The sequence below is a fragment of the Mirounga angustirostris genome, unplaced genomic scaffold (genome assembly GCF_029215605.1).
Source record: "Mirounga angustirostris isolate CCGP_5_RB_7025 unplaced genomic scaffold, mMirAng1.0.hap1 SCAF_6, whole genome shotgun sequence".
Classification (NCBI taxonomy): Eukaryota; Metazoa; Chordata; class Mammalia; order Carnivora; family Phocidae; genus Mirounga; species Mirounga angustirostris.
In genome coordinates this window covers 108,158,749-108,171,147 of record NW_026991714.1, presented here as the reverse complement: position 1 = coordinate 108,171,147, position 12,399 = coordinate 108,158,749, and the positions used below count along the sequence as shown (strand labels likewise).

Below are 12,399 nucleotides of genomic sequence, written 5' to 3'. Positions count from 1 at the left end.
GGGGTGGGGAATGATTGCAGTCTGGCTGAAATAGCCATGGGTTTCATCATTAGGGGCAATGATTTCTCATGAATTTCTACCTTCTTGGCATTATATGTGGATTTTTCTTTTCTAGTGCCTCTTATGGAGTAATTTTTGCCCCAACAACCCCTATCTATGAACCATACATTTCTTGATATTGATATTTTTGATCATTCCATTTCACTTTGCCTAAACTTATCTATACGTGTGATATTTTCAGACAGTGATATCTTTGGACCCTGTCATTTTATTCCTGAAGGTTATCCTTTTGGACAATGGCAACCAAAGAATTGTTTCCTTTTATAATCATTTCTTTGGATGAGTATCTTTTGACCATGACTCTAGAGGACAGCAGACCCAAGAAACCCCATCTGGTCCCAGCATGACTTCTGACCATGGCTTCCAAAGATCTGCTTTCTGGGAATGCTAACTAAAATTTTCTTCTTTCTGTGACATTTGGACTTGCCTTTTGCTGAAGGACATCAGAATAAGTTTCTTCTTGACAAACAGAACTCAAACATGAAAGCAGAAAGACCAAGAGGACTTTCCCTTTACTAATATGAGACATGAAAGATGACTCAGCTGTAAGCCTCCTTGAGGAGTTGTTGGCTCAAGCATTGAACTACCTTCACACAAATCATAAATTTTAATCCTACCATGAAAATCATTCACCAGTTTTTCTTTGTTGACAAGCATCTTCTTAAAGCCACATTGTTGGTTAATACAAGCTATTTCATTTTCATATTCTGAACATATCTGGTTGTGAGAGCATAGCTTTTGTATTTGTTCTTCAAAAGTCATCCTTCTTGGGCGCCTGGGTGGCTCAGTTGGTTGGGCGACTGCCTTCGGCTCAGGTCATGATCCTGGAGTCCCGGGATCGAGTCCCGCATCGGGCTCCCTGCTCGGCAGGGAGTCTGCTTCTCCCTCTGACCCTCTTCCCTCTCATGCTCTCTGTCTCTCATTCTCTCTGTCTCAAATAAATAAATAAAATCTTTAAAAAAAAAAAAAAAGTCATCCTTCTTATTTTCTTTCCAAAGATAGAAAAGGGGTATTTATTTCCCCATAGGATATTATTCCACCTTTTGAAAAATACTTACAATATACAGAAATATAAGAATGACATCAATCAGTACTAATTACCCAAAAGAATATTTTTACTAGAAGATGTTATTCTGTCACTGGGAAAAACTTTAATTTATGGACTTTATGACTTTCATGGTTATAACAGCATCTCAGAAGGATCTAAGATGAAGTTCTGAAGTATCCTGTTTGGGATCGCAAATGCTTAGAGCATCAGTTAATTTTGGCTGATAATCAAGACAATAAAATATGCATGAGTGGGCTTAAATGCTTCTGGATAGCGATGATCATTTGAAAGTTCTTTGAAGATTTTATTTCATCTAAGAGGTAAGAAAAAGACTGTAATTGACTTGGAGCAAAATGTCCATGGACAGGGGAATTAGACTTCCTTTATCAGTAAGCGTGAGGCAACACAGCCTAGCAGTCAAGTGTGTGAGCTCCTGACAGACCCGAATGCCACCTCCCATGACACCCTCCCTTTGAGCTTTACTGTCATCGGAGCTGTTTTAAAATACCTGTTGTCAGTGACGCAGGCACACTCTAGGACATGTGTAAACACTCTAGGCCAGACTGGAAAGTTCACCTAAAGTCAAGACTTGAACACATGATGAGATGGATGTGTTTTCACTGTCTAATACAAAAAAAAAAAAAAAAAGATAAATCAAGAGGAAAAAGTCTTTTGGTTACTTATTTGAAATCCTTATGAGTTTATTTTATCCTATCAGTAGTTCAAATGCTTACATGATTAAGGGATTTTCATAGCTACCAGAACAGAACCTCGGCTGGAGAGTCCATCCCCCAAGATACCTCCTTTCACAGCCCCTCCAATCTTGGTTTAATTCACATAGTTACCATCTTGAGGTCAGGGCCCTAGCTGGCCATTTTCTCAGTTTGTAGCTTTGAGAGAAGCGTCATGAGAATCATCCACCTTTTGATAACTTAAGAAGGAGATTTGGAGCCAGGATGCATTTGAGGAGCAATTTCATGCTGAAAAGCCTAGGAATTTATTTCTTGGGGAGTTTCGACACAGCAGTCAGTCTGGCCAGAAGACTCTCGAGAAGGAATCTACTGAGGCATTCCTGGAATCATATTGGAAGTACCTGGCAGAGATTCCTGCTTCAAGGCATCCTTCTCAAGGGGTTTTGTGTTCTCTTGTATGAATGCGGTCTTCTTTGTGGAACTAGCTAGAGATACCAGTGGCTAAACAAAACAAAAAAGCAAGTCATTAGCAGAGACTGAAACACACTCAGTATGCCAAGAACACAACACTGCCATTTTTGTGCCCAAGACTAATAACAAAATTGTAACAGATCTGCTCTAGCAAAGTATAAAACAAATCAAGGATTAAGGATCAAGATGATTTGCCAATAATTCTACTGCCTGCCAGAACAGAACTCAACACCATCTAAAGGAAAGCTACATAATCTAGATTCCCTACAAAGTATCATCTACAATGTTTGGCACACAAGTAATAATTACTAGACATGCAAAACATATTCTAGAAAAAAAGTATTTAATAGAGACCCCAAAATGACAATGATCATGGAATCGGCAGACAAGGACTTAAAATAGCTATGACAAATATTTTCAAACATTTAAAGGAGGAAAAAATGGGCATAATGAGTGAAAAGTTAGGGTAGATAAGCAGAGAAAATGGAAATTATAGAAAGAAACCAGATAGAAATTATAGAATTGAAAAGTACAATATCTAAAATGAAAAAATTCACTGACTCCCTAAATAGCACGCTGGGCATTGTAGGAGAAGAGGTCAGTACACTTGAAGGCAGATCAGTAGAAATGATCCTAACTAAAACAGAGAAAAAAGATGGAAAAAATAAATTCGGTCTCAGTGAGCTATAAGAGGATATCCCATAGTCTACATCTATGTGATTGCAGTCCCTGGTTAGGGAGGAATCTCTGGAGCTTAAGCTCTCCCAGCCACTTCTACTTCCATTTTGTGCACTGTCCAGGGGATACTATGTACAATGGATCCTGGGGCACTGCAGAGAGGTCTGTGAAATATTTGCCCATGTGATCTGTAAGACCCTTCTAACTATATGCAGCAAATCTATGTATTGACCCCATAAAAATGTATTTATAAAAATTTGTATGGCTACATCTTTATAAACAAAGGGACTGTTTTCAAACTTAGAATCATGGCTGACTTACTCAAAACTGCCTCAGCTTAATAAAGAGAAACCAATACAAAGGCAACTTTTGCTAGCTTTCATCTAGGTCTGACTCAAACGTTATCTCCTCTTCTTGAGTGCTATAATTGGATGTGATTTCTACCCCACATAGAGCAGTTTCTACTCCTCTTTTTGACACATCCACTGGGGTACTGAAAGGCTTTCTAAGGTATATGCAAGCGATGATGGTTTTAAGATATGAAGGGAAGTTTTGCAAAGCTTTGCATATGTGCATAAAAACCCATCAGCAGGCTGGCTGAAATCTTATGCAACCCATCCTGGGCCTATTTGAGACCAGGTGTCATAGCACTAGTGACTAAAATCTGAAAATGACCAGGAGCAAGAACAGTTTGCAATTTGCCTTGAGCCAAGGAGAAAGGAAAACTTAGAATCTCATCTGATCTGAGGGATCTTCACTTCTTTGCCCTCTACCCAGTTCTTTCCATTTTCACTATGGGACTAGCTCTCCCTGGTAAGTTTGTTTTAAGATCCCTGTTGGGCCTCTCTGTTTCCTTCTAACAAAGGGCATCAACTTCCATAATCACATTTTGTGGATGAGTTCTTCCTTAAAAGGGAGAACTTGTTCTTAGTCCAGGCATCCTTCTGGCTCTCATTCCCAACTTCCCTGACAATGGCCTTTGTCTCACACTTGGTGAAAGAACAGCATACCTTTTACTCATCTAAATCTTGCAAAGGAATATTGCTGCAGGGCGTAAAACCTCCAGGGTGCAACTCAGTGGGACAATTCCAAACATTAATGTGAGCAAAGGTTTCTTTAATAAAGGCATCATGAAACCAGGGTAGAGTTTTGGAAGTCTTTCCCTGACTAAAAATATTGATATTTCTGTTAACAGGGAAGCATGGTGTTAGGAAGGGGCAACAAGGGGATGACAACTTCCACGTCATGACCTCCCGTTTATCTTCTCCCGGCACCTGTTCAAAGAATGAACTATTCCTGAGTGAGAATTCCTTTAGACTAGTGACAAACGGTAGTATGAAACTACCTTTCTTTTGACTTAATTTACCCATAAAACATCCAGACTTGGAAAATAAATGTATGAATTATTGAGGAGAGTCAAGCATATTAGCGTGAGTATACAGAAGCTAAGTGGTTTCATGTCTCTTCGTCAGAGGCGGCTTTGGAAACTAGCAAAAGCTAGTGAACTGTACGAAACTGCACTGAAGATTTTAATGCATAGGATATAGTGATAGTTGGAAAAATGTCAGATATCAAGCCCCCTGAGTCGATTCCCTGTCTGGTATCATGCGCTTTGTAGAAAGCACAACATTGGCACGAGGTGCTTTTCAGAAGATGGTGGCAAAAGTCGTGGGAGGTAAAAGATACGCTTGTCAGGCTAATGAACACACAGCTGTTTCCAACTACAAGAAGGTAATAATTTACAGCCAGTATTACAGCATCACAGAGAAGACACAATCTGTGGCTTGATACATAAATAAATAGCACACAGTAACTAAAACACTGAGGTATATAGCAGAAAATAAAATAATATACTTGAATTATACACTGATAACCATATTTGGCTTCTGAAGTACTGAATAAGTTTTGAAAAGGGTTCAAAGGATCTTCTAAGGAAATATATTAGTTCCAAGTGACTTATGAGTTTTTAAAAATCGGATTTTTTAAAATGAGTAACATCTAAGGTATTTCCTGAAATCTAAAATGGAATTGCCTTTCGACATTTCCTTTTTTCCTTGACCAGGATTGTCAATAAGATTGGGGACATATAAACACAAGAAGACGGAGAGAAGCAAGCTCTGGAGCCTCAGTCCGCTGGGTGCTGCAGCCTCGCCAGCCTGTGGATTTCCTGGTATCCAGCTCTGGGCTGTGCACCTGCCCGCTGCTGGGTTCCTCCCTCCCTACCTTGTGGCACTTTGCATACTGCTGTTGAATCTGACACTCTTCTTGCTTCAGCATTTCTGTCATTTTGGTTTCTTTGAGGCTATTGTCGTGTTCTTCCTTCAGCTGGATCATCTCTTGGCTCTCCTGAGGTGAGAGGGGAGCTGAGTCAAGTCGGCCCCTGGGAAGCCTGTACAAATGGGCTTGCTCTCACTGGCACAGACCACAGGCCTGGGGCCCTGTTTGCTCCTATGACCAGCTTTTGCCTGCTAGTAGCTCCAAACCCACCAATCCCTCAACTCCTCTGAGTTGGAGTCCTTCTTCAGCCCCCAGACTCCCCACTCTTCAGGAATATCTGGGCCTAAGGGATCTCACAAGTCGAACAAACCAAGAAACTTTCTGGGCTAGCTCTGGAATCTTGCTTTGGATTTCAAATTACCGTGAGAAAGCTGGAAAGCCCTCCCCAAGATGGCTCTGAGCACATACACACCTCTTCTTTTGCTTTAGTGATTTTCCTGTAATGATAAAGCCAGTGAGCCAGGTACTCGACGGGGTCACTGGGCCGAACTTTCGCCACCTCTGCCAGTGCCTGGCTCAGGCAATTGCCAAAGCACCTCTTCAGGTAGTCCGTTTCCATCCTGTGGGCCTGGCAAACAGCACAGCGGGGTCACACTAGTTTATAAATCGAATCTGATTTTTAAAATAAACACATGCTAGTCGATTCGGATTCATTTCAGGATACATATGAGATACTTCTGGATGCCACCCTTCCCAAAAGAAACAGTAAATATACACTTGCCAATTGCTCTTACATTTAAATGGACTTTTTTTTTTTTTTTTAAAGCTCTCCGACTGTCTTAGGTCAGATAATAAATAGGTCCTGGGGGTCATGAGGCCGGAGGGGAGCTTGATATAGTTGTGGTTAGGGGTGGCTAAGGTCTCCACTTACCCACACATCTCTAGGGAGGAAATAATTTCGCAGGCAGGAGGTCCCAAGAGGGGCTCTAAGGACCCAGCAAGCTGTGCTATTGTGAAGTTGGAAGGTTATCTGTGACATAGATAAGAGAGGCTTAGTTATTTCAGAAGGGGCCACGGAGCAGCCCTGGGGAGCAGAGGGAGGGAGGATGGCAGGCACTGTAGCTACCCGAGCTCATGAGCTCTCCCAGGGCGTAACACACTATTCTACTCTAGTGCTCAAGCAAGAAACTACTTGAGGTTGAGCTGATGCCCCGGCATTTACTATTAATCAGATTTCCAGAGCTGGAGGCAACGTAGCCTGAGTCAGACCATAAGTTAGGGGTGGCCGTGTAGAGCCGCGGTCTGAACACAGACTCCGGGAACAGACAGACCTAGTTCCGGTCCTGGTGCTGCCGCTTATAGCTGTGTGATCTTCAACAAGTCATCCGGTCTCTCTGAGCCTTGGTTTTCTCATCTGTAGAACAAAATAATAAAGATATTGGCCTCATAATTGTGGGGGTTAGAAGAGATAACAAATACATGTAAAGCACTTAGCCTGGCACATGGTGTTTAATAAATATATACATATATATTTTAGATTTTTTACTTAGAGAGAGAGAGAGTGAGAGAGAGCACGAGCAGAGGGGAGGGGCAGAGGGAGAGGGAGAAGAAGGCTCTCCACTGAGCAGAGAGCCTGATGCAGGGCTTGATGTAGGGCTCCATCCCAGGACCCTGGGATCATGAGCTGAGCCGAAGGCAGACTCTTAACCGATTGAGCCACCCAGGTGCCCTGGTACGTGTTTAATAAATATTAGCTATTATAGTGGAAGACTGTGACATACAACGGACTAACACCTATTTCTGATCACCTCCATATTTCTGAAGTTTACACATTTTAAGTCCAAAAGAGTTAATAAAAAAGTGAATGATAAAGGCTCGGTTCCAGTCTTAACATTTTCTGGAGGTGTTTTTCAGTTTAAGGAAGGAAAGATACATAGATATGTATATAGAGAAAAGTTATATATTTCCAAGCTCTTTTCATTGCAAAAGCCTAGAGGCAAAAACACTTAAGTAGCAATGAGCACACTGAGCATAGGGAACTTGTTTTGAAATAGCCTTCACCACTTAAGAGCAATCAGGGTTCCTTGGAGAAATGCTGAATTCTAAGGTCGGGGCAGGAAAGGTCCAAGAAGCCTGGAGCATTTTCTTGTCCCACAAAGTAGAAAAATGCTAGAAAATAAGTGGTTAAGGACACAGGAGCCAGCAGATTGGGCGGCTACTCGCCCAATCTAGTGCAATTAGACCATTGAAATAAGTATTGGCTATAATGGATTATAACTAATTGGGGAAAATAAAAAATCTGTGAATCAATATAAGAAAAAATTGGTAAGTGAGTGAATGGGAGAGAAGGCAAGTTCTTAAGTTAGAATGTCAACTAATAAACATGGGAAGAACAATGGAGTTTAAAAAAAAAAATCAACATTTTGTAACCATCATAGTATAACTGCATCAAGCCAGAATCAACAGTGAGTTCTAAAACTCAATGAATATTTGATAGAGAATAGGATATTCATATAGCCTCAAAGTTTCTCCCCACAAATTATGTATTAATTCCAAAAGGAAATACAGGAACTTTACAGTGGTGAGACCCACCCGATACAACCTTTTTTTTTTTTTTAAAGATTTTATTTATTTATTTGACAGAGACAGAGATAGCGAGAGCAGGAACACAAGCAGCGGGAGTGGGAGACGGAGAGCAGGCTTCCCGCCGATCAGGGAGCCCGATGCGGGGCTCGATGCGGGGCTCGATGCGGGGCTCGATGCGGGGCTCGATGCGGGGCTCGATCCCAGGACCCTGGGATCATGACCTGAGCCGAAGGCAGACGCTTAACGACTGAGCCACCCAGGCGCCCCCACCCGATACAACCTTAATCAAGCGATCTAAGGAAACATCACTAAGAAAGCGACAAAGTGACATCATGTGTCTCCTGATGGGATGCACTTCTTAGGGGGATGAAATATATTTCTGTGGATTCTTGCCCAAATGCAAAACTGGAATCTAACTGAGGAGATACGAACAAAGCCAAATTGAGACAGTCTGGAACTGGCCTGTACTCTTACAAATGTCAAGATCGTGAAAGACAAAAAAAGAGGAGGAACCATTCCAGATCAAAGGAGCCTAAACAGGCCTAACAAATGCATGGAACACATGGTTCTGGATTGAGTCTGAACTAGAAAAAAGAATTTTATAAAGTGTTGTTGGGGAAACTGAATGTGAATTGTACATGACATAATAGAAGTGCATCAAGGTTGGGGCGCCTGGTGGCTCAGTCGGTTAAGTGTCTGACTCTTGATTTTGGCTCAGGTCATGATCTCAGGGTCGTGAGATTGAGCCCCACGTCAGGCTCTGTGCTGAGTGTGAAGTCTGCTTAGGATTCTATCTCTCTTCCTCTGCCCCTCTCCCTGCTTGCCCTCATGTCCTTTCCCCCACCCTCCCCGTCCCCCAAAAAAGTGTATCAAGGTTAAATATCCTGGTTTGGATCACTGAAATATGAGTAAGAAAATGTAATTTTTCTTTGGAAATACACAGTGTGGTTGGACTGAGTAATGGCTTCCCAAAGTGTCTGAATACCTGGAACCTAAGAAATCTGTTACCTTGTCTGGCAAAAGGGACTTCGCAGATGTGATGAAGGATTTTTATATGGGAAGATGATACTGGATTATCCTTGGAGGCACACTGTAATCCCAAGGGTCTTTATAATCGGGACACAGTAAGGTCAGACAGGGAACAAGGAGATGTGATGGTGGAAGTTGAGAGAGACAAGGTGATGTGATTCAGGGCCTTGAGCCAAGGATTGTGGGTAGCCTGTGAAACTGGAAAAGGCAAGGACATGGATTCTCCCCTAGAGCCTGTGGAAGGAACCAGCCCTGCTGACACTTTGGTTTTAGCCCTGTAAGACTCATTTTTGATTCTGGCTTCAAAAACTGCCAAGAGAATAAATGCGTGTTTAAAGCCACTAAATTCGGGGGGCACCTGGATGGCTCAGTTGGTTAAGTGTCTGCCTTCGGCTCAGGTCATGATCTCAGGGTCCTGGGATTGAGTCCCCTGTGTGGTCCATGATCTGCAGCATTGCATCACCCGGAGGCTTGTCAAAATGCAGATTCTCAGGTCCCACCCCACACCTACATATTCAGATTCTGCATTCTAACAAAATCCCTGGGTGATTCAGTTACAGATCTACAGATCACCAACTCTGCATTCCAGAAAAGCTCTCCACTTCCCAACCCTCAAATGCCTGCTTCTCTGTGTAGGTATGGCAAACGCTTTCTGGAGCAAGCCTCTGCTCTAAATGGCACGTTTTCAACAATGGTCTCAATGAAATAGGGGACCTGACAGTTACTAAAACTTGATGCAAAGACAGTAGAGACAGAATAACAGAGCCACAGTGTGAGGCCAGGAGAGGGAGGGGGCCAAAGGGATGCCTTTTACAGTCCTCTCTCCACAATCACCAGGCACACTTACCAAGGCGGACCGACGGGCCTATTCTTCCCAGAGCTCCTCTGGGAGTCAGCTTAACACTGCCCCTCCTTGTTCATGGCCTTGCAACTCGGTAGGCAAGGCAACAAGCATAGAGATGGTCTTTGTTGACACTATATCCCCAGTGCTAGGCACACAGTAGTTGCTCAGGACATATTTTTTGACTTAATCCAGTGAAGGCTCTTGCTAACCCAGGCAAGAGCCCAAGCTCCCGTCCATCTGTCAGTGCCCGCTCTGGTACTTACTGTCTCAACCAACGTTTAAGGAGGCTTCTCCTGCCCAGCATTGCCCAACGTAAATTAAAACAGAACGTGGGAAATGCTAGCAGAGTGCTGTACACAAAACACTAGGTCAGGGAAGACTGGTGGAGGTTGGACAGCTTCCCGGAGGTGGGGGCGCCTGAGCTGGTTCTGAAAGGAACCAAGCGGAGGTCACCAGCAATCTCAAAGGTGCGAAGCCGCGAAAACCCCGGGCCGTCGAACTCCGGGGATCGTCTCCTCCGGCCGGGGGGCTGTGGGGGTTTCCCGCCTGGGTGAGCAGGTGGCCCCCCTGCGGCTCCTCCCCTCGAGCCCGCCGCCCCTCCGTCTCTCCCAGTGCGCGCCGGCCTCCCAGCCGGCTCGACTCTTCTTCTCGGCCGCCCGCTCCTCCCAGCCTCCAGGTGGCGAGTCTCTGCTCACCCACCCCGGCGCTCCCTCCTCTGTGGGGCGCCCCCGCCACACCCCGCGCGCGCCGTCTGCCCGCGACTGTCGCGCCCCCTCCTCTCCGCCGCGCGTTCTCCACGCCTCACCCCCTCCCGGCGCCCCACCCCGCGCTCACCCCTCCGCGCGCCCTGCCCTTGCGCAGTGCGCCGTCTCGGGTTCTGAGGCGCGCGCGCTCGTTGCCTAGCGACGGGACGCGACTCGCGGGGCGAGGGTAGGCGCATGCGTTGGGTGTGCGCGTGCAGAGCGCGGGCGTCCTCCGCCCAGGCAGGTACTTGGCGGGCCTCGCGCCGGGGCGGCGGTTTGGGCCGTTGGACCTTGTGAGCGGTGTGGGGCTCAGGCTTCTCCGGACGGAGAGAGGTTTTAGTGCAGCGCCTGGGGAGCGCCTCCTCCTCTTCCTCCTCCTCCCCCCCCCACCCCTTCTCCTCCGCTGGCCTCGCCGCTCCGGATGGAGGCGACGGGGAAGGCGGGAGTCCCTTCGGTAGACCCAGGATAGGAAAATGAACCCAAGCGCCCCCAATCGAGGGTTGCCAGATAAAACACGGGACACCCAGTTCACTGTGAATTTCAGATAAACAACGAATGATTTTGTATTATACTACACTGTACCAACACGTCATTCCTTCTTTCTCTGAAATTTATGTTGAACTGGGCATCCCGTATTTTTATGTGCTACGTCTGGCAATCCCGAATCCCGAATCCCCTCTTGTCCCACTAGGCTGGCGGGCTTTCTCCTAGGCATGGGTAAAGGACCTCTTTCTGTTACTTGTGACAACCTCTCCGGGCTTGAGGTAGCTGTTTCTCTGGGAAAGGGCTTTCTTATATTGAGCCGAGATGCCTGTTGGTGTATGTGAAAATTAACATTCCTTACAACAACCTGTGAGACGGGTATTACCTCCATTTCATGGACAGGAAACATGAGAAGTCAAGTAACGAGCTTACCTGGGTTCGTCTAATCTATGCAGAGATCTGAGACAGACCCTCGATCGGATCGGATGCTACTCTCAGGCCAGAGGTTTCTCCCTTGGGGACATGGTCCCTTTCCCATGTATTATCTTTCTGGAACAGCAGCAGGAAACCTGTTTTACGTTTCAGATGACATTGAGATGTCACTGCAGTTATTTTTGTCTTGAGAGTATATCCCGTTGAAGAAGCACAGTGTAGATACTGTGTCTCAAACTCGTTTGTAATACTCTAATCCTTCTCTCTGTATGGTTAGACACCAATGCCAGCTTGAAAGGAAATTCAGTTCATTCGTGCCAGTTTGTAGAGTTTAAGTTTTTATGACTACATTTATGTACACACATACACATTCCTTTCCCCACTGCTGTTAATACAAAAGGTGGCATACTATCTACAATTTCTGCATCTTGCTTTTTTTTCTCTTCACCCTATGTCCTAGAGATCACTCCCTGTTTTAGAGATCTTCTTCATGTCTTTTATATAATATACATGCACAGTAATCCATTGTGTGGCTGTATCTCATCAGTCCCTTAAGGATGAACTTTTGGATGGGGTTCCAGTTTGACTATTTCAAGTAACGGTGCAAAATAACTATGTGCATATATCATCACTCTGTATTTTTGCAAGTTAACATGTGAGAAGTGAGATCGATGGTTCAAAGGGTAAATATCTATGTAATTTTCTAGATACTGCCAAATTCCTCTCTGTGGGGGCTATACCAATTGATACGCTCACCACCATCAAGTGAGAGAGAGCACTATTGGGGTTTATGAACCTCAGGAGGTTGTTGTTTCTGAAATTTTATGCAGAATGTTCAGTGCATTTATTTGTACAGGGACAGGACTAGACCTGCTGGCATTCTATTCCTTCATATTCAGCTCATGCCTGACCTAGAGCAGGTACTCAGTATATATTTGTTGAATAATGAATACATTTCATTAGATTCTTAGAAATGACTGGATACCATAAGGGTAATTTGAGGGTGATCAGTTTTTTCAAAGCACCTGAAGTACAGTGGTTGCTACATTTCCCCTTCCTTTCTTTCTTCCTTCCTTCCTTCCTTCTTTCCTTCCTTCAAATCTGGTCTAAGATTAT

At 44.5% G+C, this 12,399-nt stretch overlaps 1 protein-coding gene across 1 annotated transcript; it reads right to left on the bottom strand.

Annotated features, from left to right (window-relative positions):
* Positions 1-1,752: 1,752 nt before the first annotated feature.
* DYDC2 (DPY30 domain containing 2) lies at positions 1,753-10,399 on the bottom strand. Its single transcript, XM_045876232.3, is given in 6 exon segments — positions 1,753-2,301; positions 5,173-5,295; positions 5,639-5,794; positions 6,098-6,196; positions 6,498-6,580; positions 9,629-10,399. Coding segments are annotated over 3 exon segments (531 nt in total). The 5' UTR covers positions 5,786-5,794; positions 6,098-6,196; positions 6,498-6,580; positions 9,629-10,399; the 3' UTR covers positions 1,753-2,040.
* Between the last annotated feature and the right edge of the window lie 2,000 nt (positions 10,400-12,399).